Source organism: Liolophura sinensis, chromosome 12 (assembly GCF_032854445.1).
Source record: "Liolophura sinensis isolate JHLJ2023 chromosome 12, CUHK_Ljap_v2, whole genome shotgun sequence".
In the NCBI taxonomy this organism is placed as follows: Eukaryota; Metazoa; Mollusca; class Polyplacophora; order Chitonida; family Chitonidae; genus Liolophura; species Liolophura sinensis.
The window spans coordinates 18067009-18091519 of NC_088306.1; the positions used below are offsets into that span (position 1 = coordinate 18067009).

Consider the following 24511-nt stretch of genomic DNA (forward strand, 5'->3'; position numbering starts at 1 on the left):
AGAACACTGAAGGCACATATAATTTATTTCGGGCCTTAATCATGAGCTTATCTTCAGGGAACTGACCAGGAATTGTTGTTTACTTCCATACTCAAAAAATTTTTCGCTTACACAATGACAGTCAGGTTTATGAATGGAGAGACCAGAGCCCAGAGTAAACCATGGACCTTTGACACCTCACAGACGAACTTTCCAAGCCGGTTTTCGAAGAGTAACAATCGAGAGAGAAACACGTATGTAACACTGAAAGATGTTATGAATGACCTTTCAGAGCGGTAGATCAGGATAAAAAAAAAACCTAGTTTTCTGGAAGTACTGCAAAAGCCATACCATTTGGAGCCATCAAGCTGATCACTATGTTAGTGTCCAAAACAGTCAGAATTTAATTCAAAATGGATCAAACAGTCCAGAGCTTGATGTGTATCTTGTTTCGGTTTCGATGAAGTTTTAATTCGAAATATGTTTTGAAAAAAGTCTGAAAACTGATTCATGACAGATTCAAGAGGTATAAACCTATAGTCCCCAACACAGGAATAAAAAATCAACTCCTTGCAAATTTAAGATATTTAAAAGATTTAAAACTGAAGAAGTTGTGGAACATGTAGATTGTACTCACAGCCACCATGTCTTCTATAGCTGTAGATGACTTTGTGCCAACCATGACAAGTCCCATAGCAAGGCCTGCTGCTTCACCTGGGTACAGAAAATGAGTTAGTGAGTGAGTGATTGAGTGGGGTTTATCAGGGTATTTAGTTTTGTTACATCGCATATAAACATAGGCTAAATGACAAAGACAAGGTTTTCTTATTTTGTCATATGCTGTATTTGATCCCAAAATTTGCTGCAGGAAAATAAGTCATATTACTTTTGGTCCTGAAACTTTCATGTTTCCAGTAGGATATCAACACTGTAATAAAACCAACAATACCTGTTATAGCATCATCTTGATACAGGTTGAACTTCAGCTGTTCATAAATATCTGAGGAAGAAAAAGAGAAAGCTAACTTGTAAAAGCTCTACAAATCACCTGTAGAAGACAGCAAAAAGCTCCACATTGTAACAACTAATAAGAGAGATAATCTGACACAGGTCTAAAACAAGAGAATAACAGCAAATAATTGTTCAGTGAAAGTAAAATTTTGATGCCTGAGACAAGCTGAACTATGCTGCACAAAATTCTCCTGGCTGTTTTGATGTAACCAGGATTTTGTTTGATGCTTGAGATGAGCTGAGCTATGATGTAACCAGGATTTTGTTTGATGCTTGAGACAAGCTGAACTATTCTCCTCAAAATTCTCCTTGCTGTTTTCATGTAACCAGGATTTTGTTTGATGCCAGAGACAAGCTGAACTATTCTCCTCAAAATTCTCCTTGCTGTTTTCATGTAACCAGGATTTTGTTTGATGTCAGAGACAAGCTGAACTATTCTCCTCAAAATTCTCCTTGCTGTTTTCATGTAACCAGGATTTTGTTTGATGCCAGAGACAAGCTGAACTATTCTCCTCAAAATTCTCCTTGCTGTTTTCATGTAACCAGGATTTTGTTTGATGTCAGAGACAAGCTGAACTATTCTCCTCAAAATTCTCCTTGCTGTTTTCATGTCACCAGGACTTTTTTGATGCCAGAGACAAGCTGAACTATTCTCTTCAAAATTTTCCTTGTTGTTTTGATGTGACCAGAATGACATACCTTACAAATTAATGACAAATAATTGTGCTATTAACACAGAAAAACTTCCCTGCTCTTCTGATTTTGAGCAAATGAAATACAAAAAGACTTCTCTCACCTTGCCTAGCTGTCCCCATTGCTGCTAATCCAAGCCCTAAACACCCACCATGGCGAACCATCTGTGAAGGATAGAACATATTCACGTGTCAGCGGTTTTACCTGCATTTTTCTTTTATGTCCAGACACAAGTGCAGGGTATATCAAAGTACTGGACCTGACTGTAATAATCTATAATGTTTTTAAATCATTTCGGTTGCGATCTTGCAGCATTACAACAGTTGTGACATAACTTCTCTGCTAAATCTCTTCCAAATCACTGCATTTTAACAAAGATGAACATATACAATAATGAATACTATCCACAAAACAGGACTTTTAAATCTGCAGGCTTACCTTGCAAATCATCTGAAATGGGTGTTTCTTGCAATAAAGTTTATCGATTTTGAGCAGTATTAATTATATATATCCGCCTATATCCACCTTTGTTAAAACGCAATGATTTGCCCTAAATACTGTAAAGCAATAATGTAACCGCACAAAGGAACTTACTGTAAGTCTTAAACCTTTTCGCATGTTTGCAATTATTCTGTGTTGACTGATAAAATTAAACTTTTTGTGAAACCCAGAAACTGGCCAATCCAACCAATCTAGTTTTGTCTCCAAAATCAAATTACTAAGGTGCACTGAAAGTTGATCTTCCATATGTGAAATGGTTGCGGAATGAAGGGAACTAAGATGTCGAAGCATCATGCCTCGGGAACTTGGTATTAACCTAAGATCACTTTGTGGAAGAGGACAAACACAAAACGCTTACTTTTAAACAGCCAAACTCTGCACTGCTCATCATTTGGAAACATCGAAGAATATTTTCATCTATAAAACCACTCTTATATAAAACACACATTATTTTCCTGACTTGCTCCTGAAATATACAGTTGTGGCTTCAGTGGATTTTACTGCCATACACAGAAATATTTCAGTTCTATGCAAACAATCAGGGAAGGAATATCAATCTCAAATAAGACAGCATAGAGAGCTTCACCTGCTCTCTGTAAATATATAAACCTTTTCTAGGGTTAATTTGAAATTTATTTATTTATTTATTGGTATTTTACGCCGTACTCAAGTATATTTCACTCATACAATAACGACCAGTATTATGGTGGCAGGGAACTGGGCAAAGCCCAAGAGATCTTCCCATGTACAGGTGAACATGAGGCCAGCATGAGGTGGATTTGAACTCACAGCAGCCATACTGATAATAGGCCTGCAGATCATTGCGCTGTGCTAACCGCCTCGCCCATGCAGGCCACAATCAATATGAAATAAAGCAAAATATACTGACATCTGTGGAGGCTTCCTTGAGCTGGTTCAGCAGGTAGTCTGTCATCTCCCCTCCATGGTTGGCATGTATCAGGCCTATAACACAATATAACATAAATTACACGTACTGAAAACGGAAATTTTGATACCACAAGCGAGTGAAAACAATGTCCTCTAGTTCTTATGAGTTGAAAAGTATGTAGCCTTCAATGGAGTGAATTGGTGTCTATATAAATATACTCAAGAATTTTTCACTTAGTTTGATGGTGGTCGGGTTCGTGGGTGCAAGAAACCACTGCCCGCTGCCAGGCAACTGAAAATATCATAACTTAAAGCCACAATTAACCAAACAGAGCTGGATTGGAGCAGCAGATCCCATTTGACCTGGGTCAATAGCATCCTAAAATAGCCAAAAAAAAAAAAAACAGGAATTTATTAAACAGGTCTGCGTGGCTTTATTTACCAAGTCTGTGTGGCTTTATTTGACACATCTGCTTGGTAAGGCTTTATCTGAGCAGATCTGCTTGGCTTTATTTGACAGGTCTGCGTGGCTTTATTTGACAGGCATGCTTAGCTTTATTTGACAGATGTGTGGCTTTGACATGTCTGTGTGACTTTATTTGACACATCTGAGTCACTTTATTTGGTATGTCTGAGTGGCTTTTATGCAATATACTGTCAAAAACAAAAGAAAAGCAGGCAGCCAGTCACATGCACAATGAAGGCAGCCTGCACTGAGTGCATTATTGTTCCATGATAATGACCTCTGTGGTGTGCACAACAAAGGCCTGATCCATTCAGTGACAGTCCAGATAAGTACATGTAAGCACTACTTGTACATACCCAGAGCAAACAATCCCCCACCCTCAGAGTACGCAGAGCCGGGACCCGTGTCTTTGGGCAGGTATGTGGACATCAAGTTTAATGCTTCTTTTTCATGGCCCTAAAAAAAAACACAACACAAAATAAAAGATGAAAAAAAAAACAGAATAACACAGATAATAACTTCCGTAATGTGATATTCAAGAAACCACAGACTTTTGACAAAATGCTGACACACTTGTGCACATGCAAAGTATAGACACATGCTATATTGGAGGAAAACAAGTGATAATCAAAGAATGAAAGACTGCTCACACAGCTTCACAAGTACCGCCAACCACTTATTCATCCTGGATCCATGAACTCACTGCTGAACTCACCTTATGTATCACTCCTAAACTTGCTGTCGCTGTGAATTTGGCCCAGTTTGTTGCTCTTGCCAGCCATTCTAAATTATCTCTGAAAACAAATCAAAAAATGACACTATGATGACACTTTTTCCAGAAAATCACAAAATAGCACATTTCAATAATTCACTCACTTCCCTTTAACAAACGCTGTAAAAAAAAACAGTGGCAAAAGAAAAGTGTATAAAAAATCAAAGAGTGATTGTTTACTGTGATAACACGGAGAACATACTGTAAGAATATAGTGATAACTTACTGTGAGAACACTTTTGATCACAGTGAGAACATACAGTGCGACCTTACTGAGAACTTATTGTGAGAGTTTACTGTGAGAACACTTTAAGAACTTACTGTGTGATCACAGTGAAAACTTACTGTAAGGGCACAGTGAGAACTAATGTGGACCATACGAAGTGATGAGGGGTGGTATTAACATGAAAACTTACCGCAAAAACTGATCAGACGTTGTACCACAGTGCATGAAAGAGTTGGCTATAACTGTGGCAGTGTGGCAAACTGAGTTCCTCACAGCATCCTTGGTACAAACAAAAATACACATTTCATATCTTCATGTATGAATATTCATTAATTGACGTCGGTATCATGAGTGGACTAACAGATTTCAGCCAATCACTGATGAGTTACCAATGCCTTTTCATGTAATAAACAGTTACATGTATTTACCAGTTAATGTGTTGCAGCTGCTCAATGTTTTTCATCACTCGTCTTCTGTAAATTACTTTTTGTGTAAGTTTTTTCAGACACTCATGCTAACTGTGATCATAAATAGTTGCCTAACATTTTTGACAGGTCACATGATACAGTAGGACCGATTTTACCTTTAGCAACAAAACAGTTTAATCTCCAAACTCCCCCCTTCCCTTTCATAGTGTGTAATCATGAACAGATTCCTACTCACCTTTGTATTTTTTAAAATGAGCATATCTGTCTTGTTATTCCTTATGAGAAACTGTAGATGAAGTGCAATGGTTGTCTCCCCTCCCAGGATTGTGTGGAGTTTGACAAGTCTGTCCTGAAGTGTCTGCTCTTCTTCACTCTAAAAAAAAATAGGTGAACATAAACATAATGAGGGCCATTCCTCAATATCAGCATTTTTCAAACTGTGGATGTACACTCAAAAAAGACATTTTCTAAAGACACTGTAATTAAACAGTGGCTAATTTCAATTGTAATTAAACAATTCAAGCAGGACAAAGCTTATTTTTCTTTCCTTTGAATGATCATTTCAAATTAATATCAAAGATACCCTACTGCAAATCAAAGTACTGAATTTCTAGTTTACAACTAGATGGGCCACATCAATTGGAGGTTCCTCTTGCCCTGATATTATTCATCGAAGCCAACTTTATTCTTACCTACGCTAATTATTCCACCTTTTCCAACCACCTCGGCAACCAATATTTTGAAATTAATCTGAGAGAACTATGGGGTCTAGAGAAATATTTTGCACCATTTTATGAAGCTTGCATCTTTAATGACACAAGAACATTTTTAGCATCATTTTCATAATAATTGTATGCACTAATTCCATTTAAAAAAGCGATTTCGTGGTTGAAAACATCAAAGATTTACAGCATGTCTCATGTATATTAAAGACTGATGACGTAAACACGAAATTTCAAATAATGGTACTGTGCTGTCATTTAAGGCATACCGGAAACTTTTGTCTTTTTATTTTTCAATAAGAAGTTTAGGAAGTGTCCTACTTCATGAAAGTACAAAAATGCTTCACAGCCTTCTTCTTGGGACATAAAAAATAGCCTTAAAGTAGTTTCTGTTTGCCAGCAGCCCATAAGGAAATCAAGCAGCCTACAGCAATAGCTGTCAAAATAACTCTACGGGAAAGAATACAAATGAGGGATGCAAGCTGGTACTGTTTCCCCACAAGAATTATGGTCGACATAAATTCCGAAAATATAAGATATTTGGGTAACTAAGAAATATAAAACATGCCTATAATTGGATTTTCTATTTTTCTTTTTTTTTTAATTTATTTGGCATTCCTTTTCATTTCCTTTAAATAATTCCTATTCATGCATAACCTGAACCGGACATTCTCTTCAGTTTTACCCAACTGAAACCTTACCAGTGGTTCTGTTTTCACCTCCACAGCAGGGGCAGGTGTGGCCGAAGACTCCGGCTGATCTGCATCAGTCTCCATGGCACTAGAAACAAACAAACAGGTGGTCTGTCTGTTACATAGCAGGTCATCACAAGCATTCGCATTAACACAAAACACAATTCTTCAATTGTTTCTATGTTTGTATCACAGCCACAGATAAAAACTTACAGAAAAGCACTTATTTATTTGCCTAGTATTTTTAGTTGCACTGAAGAATATATGACAGTCCTCAGCCATCTCACAACATTACTAACACCGCTGCTGTCCTGCATTAGAAAACGCTGTTTCATTGGTCAATAGTTAGTAGACTTCTGACACATGACATTGGTCGGCTTTGACAAAACAGCACTAGTGATAACCAATAATCTGAGCTTCTATTCTACCCCCTTGACAGAAGAGTGATTTAGATCTCCTTGGCATGCTTTGATCAACATGTACCACTTTTCATGAATGCCAGCTGATGCCAACATTTGGGATCCTGTATATCTGACAGAGCATACAGTGAGTGAGTGAGTGAGTGCTTGGGGTTTAACGTGGTACTTAAAAATTTTTCAGTCATATGACGACGAAGGAATCCTTACAGTGAATGTAATGTGCCTCCTTGTTGCAGGACGGATTTCCACCACTCTTTTATCTGGGTCAACCAGTCACTGCAGTATTCCCTTCATGCTGAACGCCAAGCGAGGAAGTTACAACTTCCTCTTTTAAGGTCTTAGTTGTGGCTTGACCCAGGATTGACCCTGGATCTACATTGGTTATTCCCCTTGTGGAGCTGTTGTGACAATAAGTGGCTGACGACGCCCACTTGGAAATATTTGCAATGCACCATTTGATGAAGACCACTTTTCTTGGGGAAGGTTAATTATTAGTTTGCCAAAGGTCGGTGGTTTACCCACGGCTTTTAAGTTTCCTTTACCTAAAAAACTGACTGCCACCGTATAAGTCAAAAATTCTTGAGCATGGTGTTAAGAAACTATCATGAAAATAAATACAGCAAACAACTGTTAACAAATCACAAGCTGATACATAACTCACGTTTCTTTTTCCTCCTTGACAGGCGTGGCCGTCTCTGTGGGCTTCTCCGTTTTAGAAGGAAAGGGTCGTGGAGCCGCTGAACGTATGGCAGCCTGGACCTTCAGAAGAAACTGCTGGGTGGCACTCTCGTAGAGATCAAACCCAATCTGGAACGCCATCAGAGCTGTCTCCTGCGCACAAACAGAAACATGGAGTCACTCAGTGATCTTACAATTCAAGCATGACATTCATAGTCCAATCATGAAGCAATCAGTAATGTGTAAGCCCTATCACTGCATCAAACTTCTCACAAAAAGCGACAAATGATGGCTAAAAATTAACTCCTCTGTAGGATACCAAGGAGCTTGTCTGTAGGAGACATATGAATACTAAACTTCAACCCAACACATGAAGTACTCCTTGAGGTATCACCCTAACTACCCACGTTAAAGGGGTACAGAATTGCCGCTGATTGGCCGACAGTGGAGAGAGGGTTTCCTGGGTTAAACCCTTCACCCTTGGTCACGCTTGAATGAATGTGCAAAACCTAAAACTCAGCTTACACTAGGGCTTGCCTATCTCTCACCCTAGCTGATCCACTTTGTATTACTTTAACAATGAATAATTTACAAGAGAAACCAAGTTATGAATTTTTTTACTTTACGGAAATTAGTACAAACACAGGGCATCAAGAGTGGCAGTGAATGTGTACTTACATACTGCCAACTAGAACAATGACACATTTTTGAAATATTTTCAGCCTCGTCTATATGTAACATAAAATCTCATATATAAGAACATATATGATTCAACATAAAATCTCTGCATCTGACTGGCTAATTACTGACCTCTGACCCCTTGACCAGCTTCTCCAAGATGTCCGACACTGCCACAGGGTCATCCAGGAAGATGAAACACTGATAACAAAGGGCAGAAAAATTATTAGATAACAAATGTGGGTAAACCTAAAATTGTTACATAAATAAAATAGGATTTCACAGGTTGATCTAATTTAAGAATTAAGAAAAGGGAAATATTGATTTGTTTTAGATTACTGATGCCTTTAAAATCATTTCAGTCCTAGTATAGACTCTGACAAGGCTGTATGACAACACAGCCTTCAATGGCTACCGCTGACGAGGCTGTATGACAACACAGCCTTGCCTGACAGACGCTGACGAGGCTGTATGACAACACACCCTTACCTGACCGCCGCTGACTACGCTGTATGACCACATAGCCTTACCTGACAGCCGCTGACAAGTCTGTATTACAACACAGCCTTACCTGACCGCCACTGACCAGGCTGTATGACAACACAGCCTTACCAGACGGCCACTGACTACACTGCAAACAACACAGCCTTACCTGACGGCCGCTGACAAGGCTGTATGACAACACAGCTTTACCCGACGGCCGCTAACAAGGCTGTATGACAACACAGCCTTACCTGACAACTGCTGACAAGGCTGTATACAACACAGTCTTACCTGACAAGGCTGTATGACAGCACAGCCTTACCTGACGGCCGCTGACGAGGCTGTATGACAACACACGCTTACCTGACGGCCGCTGACGAGGCTGTATACAACACAGCCTTACAACCTGAGGTTGTATGACAACATACCCTTACCTGATGACCGCTGACAAGGCTGTATGCAACACAACCTTACCTGAAAAGGCTGTATGACAACACAGCCTTACCTGACGAGGCTGTATGACGATACAGCCTTACCTGACGAGGCCATATGACAACACAGCCTTACATGATGAGGCTGTACGACAACATAGCCTTACCTGACAGACATTGATGTAATCAGCTGTGTCTAGGTTCATGTACAGCTTGGTCAGCACTCTTAACACTGTGTTCCTGAACTGACGATTCTGAATCAGGGCCATGCACACTTTGAGACTGTATGATAGCATGGCATTGATGTCATCCTGAAAGTAGAAATGAGATGCTTGAAGAGTTCATACTCACATATGATGAGCTTGTTAAAAGGTTATTCTCATAAATGAGGAGCTTGTTAAAAGGTCATCCTCACAAACGAGGAAAATCAGAAGCTTGTTAAAAGGTCATCTTGACAAATGAGGAGAATTATTTATTTATTTGATTGGCATTTTATTGGTATTGTACTCAAGAATATTTCACTTATATGATGACCGTCAGCATTATGGTGGGAGAAAACCAGTCAGAGCCCAAAGGGTACCCGGAGGGAGTATTAAATTTATTCACCACAGGTGCACTTACTGATTTGAGGATTGCATTTTCAAACAGATCTATCCTTCTGGTCTCCAGGGCAATACCCACAGCCTAAACAAAAAAAAAAAAAAAACATAAACACCAAGTCAAAAAACACACTCATTTTTGTTTGTATTTATTGATGTGATCAAAGAGCCAAGTGCCTGTGGAAAAAGCAGCACTTCTGCAGAATGAACTAGCGACTGTTCCCACACCTTCTGATTTACTTATTTATTTGATTTTTATTATTATTATTTGACTGCTGTTTTATGCCAGACTCAAAAATATTTCAATTACACGAGGACAGCCAGCAGCATGCTGTGAGGTGTTTTGCGTAAACTGTATTTGTGATTTCAACGTCAATGGTTAACTTAAGGACTACTCTAATTCATCAACCTTTTTGCATATGAAACAGCAACTTTGAGAACAATTTATGCACATTTTTAATATGATATTGGAGACAAAACTACATTGGTTAGATTGGCCAATTTCAGGGCTTCAAACAAACGTATACAATTATCAGTCTACACTGACTTAAGCCTTCAGAGTAATGAATAAACACCTTGTAAACATGTGAAACAGTTGAAGAATTACAGTAGCAAGCCTTATGATAAGGTGTTGCTCACTCATCCCCTCAAGATACTAACATATTATAATCAGCTCAATTAAAAAATATTGATTGATTGACTGAATGGTGTTTAATGTTGTGATCCAGAATGTTTCACTTATATGACCGCAGCCAAGTTCAGGGGTGGATAAAACCAGAGGGCATAATTTTCTTCATTTGGCATAGAAACATAATCTTTGTTTTAGAACTCCTTTTCATGTAAACCAGCTGACTGCCACAATACAAATATCTTGGTCATCAATTTGTTATTAGGCAAAATACTGTTATGTTAAACTACACTTTATCCTTACTGTACCTGTTTAAACTGCCTGTCGTCAAAACAGCGCTGAAACATCCTGTTGACAATGGCCTCAAGTCGTGGATCAATCGGCTTTTGTTCATCTTCCTGAGCCTCAGCATTGCTCACCCTCAGTTTGGTGTAGAAGTCTATACACTTAGCTGAAACACATCAGGAACACTTATTTATCTGACCAGAGTTTTATACCACAATTCTAGAATTTTTCACTTGCACAATTTTTTTTTTGGTTTAATAATACCTTTAAAAAGTTAGAGATATCATTTATTTATAAACACATTATACTGTCTATTATAAACATTATATAAATATAAATATAAACATACAAACATTATATTGTCTACTATAAACACCACCATGTAAATTCCACTGAAAATCTGCTATGTCACAAGCTTTAGCCACACAAGCAGACTTCTGTCAGTTGTCTGCAACTGTTATGTGCAACTATATCTAATGTGCGACAAAATCTGGTAATATAGCAAAACGTGCAATTTTACTTCCTGTTCTTCATAGCTGGTTTAGTAAGAACTCTTCAAACCAGAATATATTATATTATCTTGTTCACATTTTTGTTATTCCTAACAAGCTAATCATCCACAAATGATCGTTTTCTTTTGTTTCTGCTTGAAGTCACTCTGATCATTATTAAAAATATGTGTCTGAAGCAGACCAGTTTCTATGCCAACAGATACATATCCAGGTGCAGCCTCACTGAAAAACATTTGGGCGTGTCCTTGTTTAGGATTGAACACCCATGTTTCAGTTAGACATCAAACATCCTAACCGCGTAATCCTCACATTATGCACGTGCACAGGTATGTTCTTGAAATGCATCAAATACATACTGCATATACAGCACCAATATAACATTACATGCAGGTGCCGAAATGTTCACATTACAATTAATCGAATTCGATGGACTCATGAACTTAAAAGGTTACACCAGAAATTTTTGGCAAGGACTCCATATTCATTAATCAAATCAGATTTTCTCTATTTGCCAATGATAGCTTAAATTATTGTCTAATACTGTACCTGCACGTAACAGTTTTAGTGGTAAAATGATTATCAAGTTTGAGAAAAGTTATAAAGCAACTGGCATTATATATTGTATGAACTTTATCACAGATTCTGAACCTTAACGTGCACGGAGAGACTGGTATTTTGTAAAAGGTAACTGTTAGGCATATTTTAAAGTAAATGCCAAAAATCTCCGGTACAGTCTCTTCTATAATGCAATGCCCTCTTTCCATAACAACATGTACATGTACATCCCTTACCAATGATTGTTTCCACGTATTCAGATGTATCATTAACATCGAACAGATCACCAGCCCCCAGGGCATATGTCAGCGATTCCTCAAATGCCCCTAAATGGTAGTAGACCTTTGAGGCAACCAGAGCAGCCAGTTCACGGAATTTAAAGGTCTCATCCTCATACAATACCTCTCTGAGGAACACAAATCAATCATAATCACTAACTAGATATGTACAGCTAATATTACCACAGTTATTAAGTGTTCTCTGACAAAATTCAGGATTACTAGTAGATAAATTGGTTATATTTATTTATTTATTTGATTGGTGTTTTACACCGTACTCAAGAATATTTCACTTATACGACGACGGCCAGTATTATGGTGGGTGGAAACTGGGCAGAGCCCGAGGGAAACCCACGACCATCCGCAGATTACTGACAGACCTAAACTGGTTATGAGCTAAAAAAAAAATTGTCATTATCATAGAAACATATTTCTTACATACTTGACACAATAAGATTAAATATAATCTTTGTATTTTTCAATCTCTTTAAAAGTTAATTTGGCAGCGGGTCATGCATTGTGATTAGGCTTATATATATTCAAATTTTTGAAAGTCAAAAAAAATTCAAAAAAATTTGGAATGCGTAAATTACTTGTAGGAATCAGTATGATTTCATTTTATATCCAGCAAAAGTAAAAATTGGGAAATACTTATGATTATGAATTATAAGAGGATGCAATCTGAATAAAAGACACTTCAGCTAGCATGTTCTTAAATGATCTTTTAAGATGTAAATTAAGCAAACTTGCATTTTGTCCACTGTTTCAGAAATCTCAGCCCAGAACACTCCCACAATCTTGTTTAGCTTTTCAAGGGCAAACACCTAAAACAAAAAAAACACCTCAGTAAGTTCACATTTGAATTAATTCGCACCGATTGATTGACAAACACGTTAACATGTATTTTCATCTGTTTTTATCTGGCCAGGGTCTGATCTCGGGCATTTTTTCCAGCTCATGAAAAGGGATTAGGGGGTCACAAGTTTGGGATCTCAAAGGATCATTTTTTTTGTTATTAGCATATATAAAAATAAAAACTGACCGCTTTGTGAATCAAAAGGGTGCCCAACCTATTCTGCTAGATCCAGAATAATAAATCCAAAGACTTTTGAAACACTGTAAAATGGTACTTCAATTTTTAGCAAAACATAATCATATCCTGATCAATGGCAATGCTTTACCTTAAGCTGGGGCTCTGGTTCATCCAGTAATGATATTACTCCAGCTGAAACAAAGCAGAAGAATCAGACAGGAGTATTCACAAAACAAGAACAAGTTACTTGTCTGCCTTGACAAAAACCCTTCCTCAGCTTAACATCAGTGCCATGTAACTGCCTGAAAAATCTAGGCACATCGATTTCAGTTTTAAAAGCATTCTCTCTATTGTCATTCAAGTCCCATAACATCCATGTTTTGGGGGTGTTTTTTGGTCATATTAACGACAAGAAGTTTGATGGTACCAAACTGCCTGCTAACCACCTAAATGCAGTGCAGACATGGTGTATATAGAACTTGATATCCAGTACCCAACATTGCACACCTTAACCATAAACTGGCAATGATATCATCTTCATCACAATTCAAACTCATGGTACCAAGAGCGGAAGATGTTTTGTGAAGACAACATGGTGACAAGTCGCCTGTCTATGGTGGGAACTTAATCGACTGCAGGATCCTCTTCTCAAATGTTCATAGTGAAAGGTAACCCCAGGTGGCTACTTCAACTCCTCTTTTTATATTGAGCTAAACAATGGCTGCAGTCCAAACCAGGTGTCACCTTTGCCTCCAGGTAAATCGCCCACACATGCGTACTATGTGCCACTATTCTCTAATGTGAGTCTTGAAACTCATGTGGCTGCGCCACTCGAATAAGTTAAATATTTGCAACTAACATAATAATAATTTCCAGTGATTATCAGCTGTTCTTCTCTAATGTCGTCTACTGGTGTTCATTTCCCTATACCTTCCTATGTTATCTTTCACCAGTTGTCTGCTAGCCACTGCTGGTGACTTTATTTATTTATTTATTTGATTGGTGTTTTACGCCGTACTCAAGAATATTTCACTTATACGACGGCGGCCAACATTATGGTGGGAGGAAACTGGGCACAGCCTGGGGGGAAACCCACGACCAACCGCAGGTTGCTGGAGGACCTTCCCACATACAGCCGGAGAGGAAGCCAGCATGAGCTGGACTTGAACTCACAGTGACCGTATTGGTGAGAGGCTCCTGGGTCATTACGCTGCGCTAGCGCACTAACCAACTGAGGCACGGAAGCCCCTCCCGCGGGTGACTAGTGAAGTGCACGGATGTGCGCTGCCTTAAATAGTAAAAGTTAAGCGGTTTAGACAGACAAGTTCAGGTGGGATTTAAGTGAATGGAAAAGTGGAGAGCCTTTTGAGAACGTCACGTGATGTGTTCAAATTCCTCGATAAACAACGAATAAACTTTACAAGCAGAACTTCGATCAGATCAAATTATACTTATATACACTTTCTAAAATGAAAGAAAGGCTACCTCAAAAGCGACTGCTTAATTTCACCTCTATCAATTATTCAAAATAAAATTTGGTTAAGAGATTGATCACAGGATCTAACAGTGTCGAAAACTAAAACTTGAATAGCCCACAGTAATACAAAGGCAACAACAACAACAAACGCAAATTTAAAGTTAAATTCCAGCCAAACATAGAGGTTCAAAAGTAAATTACGCCACTGTATAGCTTTGTTCATACCTGCAGATGTTATATTCATCCTCATCTTGGCGAAATGGAATTTAACATATGATGTAAACCTTCTTGTCACTGTTGCGAGTGATTGCCACAACTAAAAACAAGCATGACAAGCAAATAGTGACGGAAGCATGAATGGGTATAACGAATAGCGAGTTGGATGGATCTGAAGAAAATACGGCATACGGACTTTTTCTCGGTAGGTTTTAACTTTCATTTCAGCTGCCTTAACAGGTTACTGCACTTATTCTTCTCACATTTTTCGTATATTTTCTTATACTGTACACGTTTTCTATTGATACAATCTAGAGATTCTTATTTTTTTGTAATACCTGGGTTTAATCATCTTTTAGCAAAGCTGTATTGGAACTGGCATGTAAAAACTAAATCTGAGCATCGCAATAAATCTAAAGACAAGGCAATAAATGTTTCCATGAATGTATATATAATGAAAAGTGTTTTCTGTGAGGTCCTTGCGGAGGACACGAATTCTCTCTTTTTTCTTTAAATGTAAAACTAACAAAAAAGCTTATCAGCTTTCTTTTTGCAGCGTAAAAATGACTTTAAACTACAGTTTTCGCAAGGCCCTAGCAGTCAGTCCGGAAATTATCTAGCCTGCTGTGTTGACGTCAACGATGATAGCTATAAAAACAAAGCCAAGCTATGTTTCATCATGTAGAAAACCATACTTTTCGTTTTATAGTATCTTTTCATGTATCTTATGAATACCCGCGGGTATAAGAAGCTTCAGTGGAAAGGACCCAAGTCGCCCTTTTCGGCAGTATGTGCATCGTGAATATCGTGCTTGGTAGTTCACTCGTCGTGCACGGAGGTTTCCTCCACCCATATTTACAGTTTCGAGCACCTGCGAAATTATACATAACATGGAGCTAAATGGGTGAAATGCTGATTTTGCCAATTCATATAAAGCTTAAAGTACTATAAAGGTCACCGAAAGTCTATATTTAAAGGCTAGACACATTGTTTTTACTTTACCAAAATGAATTTTTACCTAAAAGCTATATTCCACAAAGACATTTTTGATTTACGTCAAAACTGAAAACGTTGTTACGCGCATTATTTACCAAAGGAAAATGAAATTTTGACACATTTGTCTTATGATCAGTATGATGAAGTGGTCAAAACTTTAACTTGCAGGGCTCAAAAATAAATTCTAAAATCATATTTCAAATCTTTTGATTGAAGTCAGAGCTTTCTTCGTGGAATCGGCCCCAGCACTTTAGTTACGAGTGCTGGTAATTGGCTCAGGGCAACTCTGAAATCACTGCAGAACTATGAATACCTGACTGTCGCTATATTAGCGAAAAATTCTTCAAGTCGTCACCGGGTTAAACATTAATATAAACAACAACAACATTAAAAAAATAAATAAAAAAATGACTAGTTCCCCCAGGGACTTGCTCAGTTTCCTCCCACCATGATGCTGACCGTCGTCGTATAAGTGAAATATTCTTGAGTTCGACGTAAAACAACAATCAAATAAATCAAATAAAATAAAGTATCTAACTAAATTTCTTTCAGAAAGAAATAATGTTTTGTAAATAGTCTCTCCAGTGTGTGTTTATGTTGTGGTGGAATGCGCTGGCGTTGAAGTTGACGCTTGATTCCTCCACAAGATTTGGACAGTATAGTATAATTTCTACACACGTAAATATTATATTGTTACAAGCCTTGTCCACTATATAACTAGAACATATACAGTTGTGTTTGCTTTATACGTCAGCAACAATGCTTTTGGGTCCAAACGGCAAGGTCGTTGGAGACATATTTGCCTCCTGGGACTGCTTAATACTTTCTTTCCAAGCTCAAGAAATACCCGATAAAGTGTTTGTCAAACTAATGTCAGCAAGCTGAAGGCCTCATACTGTCATGACACATCATGGAGAGAAATCTTTAACTCCAATGCCCGAAAGCCTGGCTGCTAAAGTGAACAAACGGCAGAATTGGTTGTAGGGTGTGGAAGATTTTACAGGGTTGTGAAGTTTTATGAGCACTTCCATTGCTCAACCATTCGGCGCCCTTGCTATATAATTGGACCAAGCGCCCGGAAAGAATATGGGTATAGCTCCTAGACCATGCAAGGGACTATCCAGCATATATAATGTAACATGGGACATTGGAACTAGGAGCTCGTCCTACGAAGCAATCGCAAACTGCACCTTGGGCCATTTCCATGACTTACAGCGAAGAGATACGTCGCCATGGTAAATACCCTTGAGTCAGGGTCGGACAGCTTTGTAGAACAGGCCCCTGGCCATCAACAGATCTTAAATGTTGGAGAAAACAGAAAAATGACATAAAGGTCAGAAGAAAGAGTGCGAAAAGTTATTCCCAACTGTGGTCTTTCCTTATTTTTTTCCGATTTTTTCTTAAGGAGAAAGACACTTGAAATTAATTTTTGTATGGTTGGTATTTGGGACCACCTTTTGGTATTTATAGTCTTTCCTTCTCCTTTAAGAGACGCCGATCACTATAAGGCCATACCTTGTAGTTTCAGGTTTTCTGGTTTTATCCGACCAAACCTCTTTCCAGTTACAATGCTAACTACATTGTTGTTGCTGTTGTATAATCCGGGTGCTGTAGGCTGGGACCGTATGTTCGTCGTGTTGAATTAGATTTCCACGTTGGACATAAGAACAGTTGCAATGAAAGTTTAATTATAGGCGACGTATAAACTAACACAGTATACCAGTTCAAAAGTTTCATTCATTCCCCTAGAACATTCCTTGCGTCTATCCAGCATCATTGTAAACTGTTTACATAATTCCGCATTAGTTCCATTTCTTATAGTTCCTTGGTGTCTTGTGGTGAGCGTTGGTTTGAAAGTTGGCCTTGCGATTATTGACCCGCAGCGTCGAGTTTGGTTGACGGTTGGTATACACATATAAATATCTGTTTGTCACCTTGAAACTGTGGTGTTCCGGTAGTACGAGTTGCAATTTCTTCCCGCAATAAACTTAGCCTATAGCTGAGGATGAACCTTCCCGACTGCAAGGTTAATTCATTTATTTCATTGGTGTTTTATGCCGTATACTAAAGAATATTTCACTTCTTTGATGGCGGTCCCCACTTTGATGGAAGTAAACCGAGCACATCCCAGCGGAAGCCCAGGACCAACCGCAAGTTGCCGGCAGGTCTCACAGGAAGCCAGCATAAGCTGGACTTTCACAGCGACCACATTGGTGAGAGGTGCCTGGGTCATTACGCCGCGTTGGCATGGTAATCACCTCGGCCACGGAGGCACCTCATGGCAAGATAAATAATTCACAAATTCCCAGTCCACGACCGGGATTGAACTTGCACCGCTTGTGTCCTAATGATTTGAAGACAACCGACTTAACCATGTTCTCAACCCGCTCACGAAACTTGTTGTTAATATCTGTACATAAGGTTACGTCTAATGTTCCTTCTTTTTCTGCCAGAAAATCGTCAAAAGCGCCAATAGCCGCCGATAATTACTTAATTAATTAAGACCCAGTAACGATACCAGGACCCTTCTTGATTAGAACACGTGCTTAGCCTCATCCACCGGTCTAAAGGAACCAGTCCAAAGCATGGATATTCTAAATATAGTGGTGCATTGAAAGGAAATAAGATCTATATATGCAGAGTATTGTAAACGTGTCGCGCTCGTTGGTGTTCACTTGATGGCAATGGTGTAGGATAATATTAATGCTTCTCCAAACACTGAAAATTATGATTGTGCATATAGAACTCAGGCTCTGTAAAAGCCTATTAAGTTCCGTGGTTTCATCAGAGTATTGCCAAGAAATTTAAATATTCACAAATGAAATACTGTTGAATCTTCAACGATAATATATATTTTAGCTGAAAATTATTGATTCAAGTTTTTTTGGGGATATTTCTACTTTTCTCTCAGTGGTTGATGTCATCATTTTCTATACTCTGGTGCTTTGAAAATTTATTTATTTGATTGGTGTTTTACGCCGTCCTCAAGAATATTTCACTTATACGACGGCCGCCAGCATTATGGTGGGAGGAAACTGGACTGAGCCCGAGGAAAACCCATGACAATCTGCAGGTTGTTGGCAGACCTTCCCACTTACGGCCGGAGAGGAAGCCAGCATGAGTTGGACTTGAACTCACAGCAACCACATTGGTGAAAGGCTCCTGGGTCATTACGCTGCGCTAGCAGGCTAACCAACTGAGCCACGGAGACCCCTAAATGACAACAGCCTACAGTACTCGGTGTTCCCAGCTTTGAAAATGGTTGCCCCTCTTGTGACATTACCTACATATAAGGCCTTCTGGTGTACTTCATTAGAAGAAGGGCCTATACTTCAACCATTGGCCAAAGCAGTAAGAGTGCGGGCATGGCGCATTGACCCAGGAGCCTCTGGGTCAACTTTGAGGTTGCTGTTAGTTCATGCTGGCTTCGTCTCCGGCTCTATGTGGGAAATCCCACCATAATGCTGGCCAGCCTTGCCCAAGCGACATATTCTTTGAGCACGGCTTAAAACATGAATCAAATCAAATCATTTGAGAAAGTCTTCTACCATTCCCATATGACTTCTTATAGTTTCACAAAGAAATCAACAAAGAATCAAACATACATGTTGTTATTTTTTATTTCAATTTTATACATTTAAATAAAATTATTCAGAATGCCAGCAAAACAGACTGCTGACACACATACGTATTTGTCACATTTGGTAACATTTTCAACACAATTTGCGTAACAGCACAACGCCACTGGAATTACATGTTTTAAAATGTTACGCAAGAACTATTTAAAAAAAAAAAAATTTCAGCATTTGTTTTTCTTTTCTAATGGAGCAAGTGGAGAGCATCACTAAAATATCCCTGCATATCCTGACTAAAAGAAAACAGTGGTCTATTTGTGTGTGATGCTAAGGCCATATGAGCAACAGGTAATTCCAATTCTGGGACTTGCACATCAGAACATTGTCTGAATTGTATGTTGTTTTGAGTCCAGAGCAGAAACAATGAATTTGCGCAGCAATTCATGTGAACATGAGACATGTGCCGCTCACTGTGCAGCAGAACAAAGGTGTCCTGTATGAAGTCTGAAGTCCATTATCACCAAAATATATAGCTGAAGTCCTCTCGTAAATCCCTGTGTCTTGATCCCGAAACAAAATGTAGTCATTTTCCCCAAAAAAGTAGTGCGAATGGACACTGATGTTTTCATCAAGGGGGTTAACTCATCCGAATACTCTGTATGATCTGGAATACCGCTGAAATGAGAAAAGAAAGTTAACTCAGTATACGTATTATCCTTACAGAGGAAAGTTTGATTCTTTAACAAATAGCTTTGTAAGCTTGTTTCGCATGCTTAACAGAATACATTTTGAATTCTTCCGTCTCCAAAATTCTAGCCTCAAATTCACTTTGTCACTTTATGGTGTCCAATGTGAAAGTTCCCAAAAGAACTCCTATGTGTGATCTAAAAATCATGTCCATCCGGTGCTAACATAGATTTGATGGCAAGGTTTCCAAAGATATCCCCCGAGTGCAAAACTTCATCTCAGTAAGTACTTAAGCATTTAACTTAACAAGGATTCTCATCCAGAAAAGAAGTCCAGAATTTTGTAAATTATTGTCATTAACAAGTATGAAGGGCATCCACAATGTAACATCTCCATCCAGTTATTGTGCTTTAAATGCATGTAAAACTGGAGCTCTATACTTGTGGTACTTCTTGAGATACCATTCTCGACATTTACCTTCATAACAATGATTCTTATACACAAGCTACTAACCGGAGAATTTTGAAATTTATAGTAATTATTAAGCACATAGGGCATCAACAATGGAACATGTCCTTCAATGCACAACATGAGCTCAATATGCCCTTGACATTTACCGGAACACTGATACCAATACACAATAGGTAAAATCATCAATTTTGTAATATTCTACAATATGTACGATACACAGGCCATCAACAATGGAACATCGCCCTGGCCGTCATAATTTGTGCCCCATGAAAGTTGCTCGTTAAGCCTGAGCTCACTACATGCTGTATTTCCAACATGCTGCATTCAATATTGCTTTAGCCAACACCAATACAGACACTCAGGGTATCGTATAAGCTTCACCTGTATTTTGTACAAGTACAAAATCAGGGCCAAGCCAGGAGACACTTTCACTTTCTATTGTGCAGATTAATTCCGGTAAATGGCATTCATTAGTTTGCCCAGCGAGGGAGTTCTAAGGTTGGCCTTTATGGTCTGAATCCTATTATACTAGCACATACCTGATCCACACACCACAAATATAAAGAGAGCTATCAACCAAGGTCCAACAGGGTATTTCTCTTCTGAGGGTTTCTGAAAATCAATTGAAACAAAATATTTATTTATTTATTTATTTTACTGACGTTTTATGCCGCACTCGAGAATATTTGACTTATACAAAGGTGGCCAGTATTATGGTTGAAGGAAACAGGATGGAGCTCAGGAGAAAACTCATGACCATCTGCAGATTGCTGCCAGACCCTTCTCACGTACGACCTGAGAGGAAGCCAGCATGAGTTAGATGAAACAAAATATGCCTAATCAGTAAGACTGTGACAAGAATTTGCAGAAATACTATTAACATGTACAAATATTAACTAAAATTTAACAAGGCATGGCAAAGGCATCCCCCAGCTAATTATTCAGAACACGATCTCCATAAATACTTTATCACGTAACTTGTACTATAAATTAGCAAATGGGTAGCTATTACCACATTTCCAAATCAAATTATATTTTGGTTTACTTGACTGAGCTTTGGCTTTTGTTATGATATGCGAGTTTATATTTGGTAGATTTAACTCTTAATAATCTGACTACATATTTTAAAGTATTTATTTCATTTCTTTATTTGAATGGTGTTTTATGTTGTACTCAAGAATATTTCACTTATATGATGGCAGGCAACTTCATCTTGTGATGAAACTGTTTCTTTAAAGTACTTAGCTACATTTGATCAAAAGTCATATAATGAAGAGTTCTTTGCACATCTTCTAGACAGGATTGGCCTTTCTCATATCTGAGTCTACATTTTCCCTTGTAATGCTCATCAACATTACATTTCCATATGTACTGACCCATATGACTGGAGCCACAGGCAGGTGCCCTGATTAGTCTTATTTGTGGTTAACAGTCAACATGAACCACTTTTTCGAGCCAAAATTCGTATTTCACCCTTCATCTCTCGTACACATTACAAAAAATAATCCGCTCAATTGCAGATATTATCAACTACCATAATTTATCTACTGTAAATTTTCAACCTTTTTGACCTATAAAGGACTTTTTCTTTAGTTGTGAATATAATTATTATGAAAATGATGCAAAAATAATTTGTTTTGTACTAAAAACACATGCTTCATAAAACTATGAAAATTGTTTCTCTACACTCCATAGCTCTCTCAGAATGTGTCAAAATATTGGTTGCAGATGCGGTTAGGGTACATGTACAACTAGCATCTTTGCTTGGTGATTTAAGAGCACTTATGGTAAGGTCTCGAAGATTACCCCACAAGGTTCACATGATAAATTATCTCACCCATGACCCTCTTCATCATCTTCACTATGAAAAACATAGCAACAATAAATGTTATCCCTCCAACCATTTTGCTAATGTTTATGTAATAAAGAACACAGTGACAGAGAGAGATATCTCAGACTCCGATATAAACAGCACCACCCGGCACATATGTGGGTTAGTTGTTTTGGATAGCAAATTCATAATGGATTGAATAATGATGACCACAGCAGCACTACATACATAAAATTGTCTCTTTGGGAACACAAATGTCTAAAATCTGAATGTAATTAATAACTGATATGAACAGACATTGTAAGACATGTACTACAGTACCAGTATCTAGTATATACAGACATGCTTTAATAGACACAAAAATGATGACAGAAAAACAAATTTAGCAAGGAAAGCTAAATATGCAGAAGTCTTCAAAAATAGAAAGGCAGAAACAAAGGTCACAGTTGAGTGCATACACATCCTGGATTACAATTAACGTCACAAAAACCTACTGCACATCCGCAAATCAGCAACAGAGGGTTGTACTAAACAGGAAACTCGTAACACATACAAAGGCTTGTCTTCTGCCTTACCACAATTTCTTATGATTAACTTGTGTAAACCTTCACTTCTTAATAAAATTTCATCTAATGTACACTATTCGTATCGCCATGGTTGTACTGAGATCACATTTCAAGGAGGGCTAATTATAAAAAATTTGCTACGCCTGTGTTTTCACACTGTGTACATACACCAGTGGATACAAGCCATGTCATTGTCAACAGGTTTATTACTGCCAATGCCTTTCACTACTTCTCCCTAAGAAGAAAACACATACATACATTGTTTGAGCATGTTCTTGTATTGACATGAATTTAAATTCTGGTCAATAGTGGCTGAACAGTTTAAGATCAATTTGGAGACTACCGTAAGTCCTCAGTTTCCTCCCACCATAATGCTGGTCGCCACTATATACATGAAACATTCTTGTGTACAGCATAAAACCCAATCAAATAAAATAAATAAATAAACTAATGTTAGTCTACTGAATACTGTATGGACAGCACTGTACTAGTCTTAGCTTGTTGCCATTATAATTCACTCCGATATCCATGTGAAAAAAAAAGCAAGTTTTACATCAAGACTAGAAATACAAAGATCAAAAAAGTAAAAAACATTTTAACTGTTCGTAAATCTTCCCATATTTGGTAAATTTCTTATGTTGTAAATTTTAAGTTGAAGGCATGGTGTCATCCTGTGCTACCACGTTACACTGGTAGCAGATGCTGATCTGTTACAACAACATGTTGAAACGGATTAACTCTGTGGGATACTATTTCCTGGGGTTAAGTGGCAAAATGGCTCAAACTAAACGCTTCTGAAAACTCTTGAAATAGATTTAGACGAAGAAGAAAATAGTTCAGTTTCCCAGAGTTACTAAAAGGGATATGTTAGTTTCTTTTGGGCTGTATTTTTTTCTGAACTCAACAATGAAAACAATATAACAATATATCCTATCATTTCCAGTGTTCTATCAAGCAGATACACGTAGGCTATCTATAAAAAAAAAATAACCAAATGAAAGGTGTATAACATGTGCAGTGTTAACATTTTGACAAACAAAACACATTTATCCGTTAATATTAAATATTTCCTAAATGTCTTCTTGGCCCATTTAACTTCTTGTAAACGTGGAAGTCGGTAACAAGTCACTGAATAGCTCCAGCTGATTTAAACCAGTCAACCCAGTTTTACTCCCAGCTTTCAGTAAGTGGGAATTCATTTGATCTTAGAAAAAGCTTGTTAAAACGTACACAAGACATTACAAATCCAAAGACCCATCTAAATATTCGTTACATAAGAAAGAAAACTATTTCAAGAAAGAATAAACATATGGGAGAAGCTGAGACAGATTGCTTACAACGTGGATTTTAAAATGGAGGTTTGTTTACGGAAATATCTCCGATACTCACCAATGATTTTGGGACATTCCCTCGCGTTAATACATTCTTGCTGTGTTTGTCGTTGGCAATTCGCATTCTCTGTTTGCTAGGCATTTTGAGTATTCGTTTCGTAAATTTCCTGTGACTGACAAATTCTAAGTTTTTGCAGCACTTGTCGTTTTCGTCTCCTTTTATCAGAGATCGGCGACCGAAAGGGATGTGATGACGTTGATAACTTTTTAACCTCCTACGCATAGAAAATAGTCCACCGAGTGATCTGCAAGTACGAGAAAACAAACGAAGGTTTCAGCAAAATCAGACAACTATTACATGAACAACTTCCTTAAATCCCTTTTCCGCAACATGCACCTTTTTT

General features: G+C 38.1%; 2 protein-coding genes across 2 annotated transcripts in view; both read right to left on the reverse strand.

Annotated features, from left to right (window-relative positions):
* The window catches only part of LOC135479047 (26S proteasome non-ATPase regulatory subunit 1-like), a 188989-nt gene extending 174225 nt beyond the window's left edge, over positions 1–14764 (reverse strand). Inside the window, exons 1-18 of the mRNA XM_064758759.1 lie at positions 14660–14764; positions 13106–13149; positions 12675–12748; positions 11883–12052; positions 10603–10745; positions 9689–9751; positions 9235–9378; positions 8286–8354; positions 7459–7628; positions 6388–6466; positions 5200–5337; positions 4727–4815; positions 4254–4332; positions 3895–3994; positions 3074–3147; positions 1787–1847; positions 929–979; positions 617–693 (exon numbers count right to left, since the gene is read on the reverse strand). Coding sequence (XP_064614829.1) covers positions 617–693; positions 929–979; positions 1787–1847; positions 3074–3147; positions 3895–3994; positions 4254–4332; positions 4727–4815; positions 5200–5337; positions 6388–6466; positions 7459–7628; positions 8286–8354; positions 9235–9378; positions 9689–9751; positions 10603–10745; positions 11883–12052; positions 12675–12748; positions 13106–13149; positions 14660–14684 — 1650 coding nt within the window. The 5' untranslated portion in view covers positions 14685–14764. The remainder of the gene's footprint in view (positions 1–616; positions 694–928; positions 980–1786; positions 1848–3073; positions 3148–3894; positions 3995–4253; positions 4333–4726; positions 4816–5199; positions 5338–6387; positions 6467–7458; positions 7629–8285; positions 8355–9234; positions 9379–9688; positions 9752–10602; positions 10746–11882; positions 12053–12674; positions 12749–13105; positions 13150–14659) is intronic.
* Positions 14765–19827: 5063 nt separating this feature from the next.
* LOC135479402 (stress-associated endoplasmic reticulum protein 2-like) lies at positions 19828–24357 on the reverse strand. Its single transcript, XM_064759226.1, has 3 exons — positions 24166–24357; positions 20919–20991; positions 19828–19896 (listed from the first exon to the last, which is right to left on the reverse strand). Exons 1-3 carry the CDS (start codon positions 24247–24249, stop codon positions 19859–19861), a joined length of 195 nt encoding a protein of 64 aa, XP_064615296.1. The 5' UTR covers positions 24250–24357; the 3' UTR covers positions 19828–19858.
* Positions 24358–24511: the final 154 nt, after the last annotated feature.

Coding starts and splice junctions, on each gene's coding strand:
- LOC135479402 (XM_064759226.1), bottom strand. CDS start 24,249: ATGCCTAGCAAACAGAGAATGCGAATTGCCAACGACAAACACAGCAAG. Junction 20,992..24,165: donor GGAATGTCCCAAAATCATTG/GTGAGTATCGGA, acceptor ATTGATTTTCAG/AAACCCTCAGAAGAGAAATA. Junction 19,897..20,918: donor ATTTGTGGTGTGTGGATCAG/GTATGTGCTAGT, acceptor TTCTCATTTCAG/CGGTATTCCAGATCATACAG.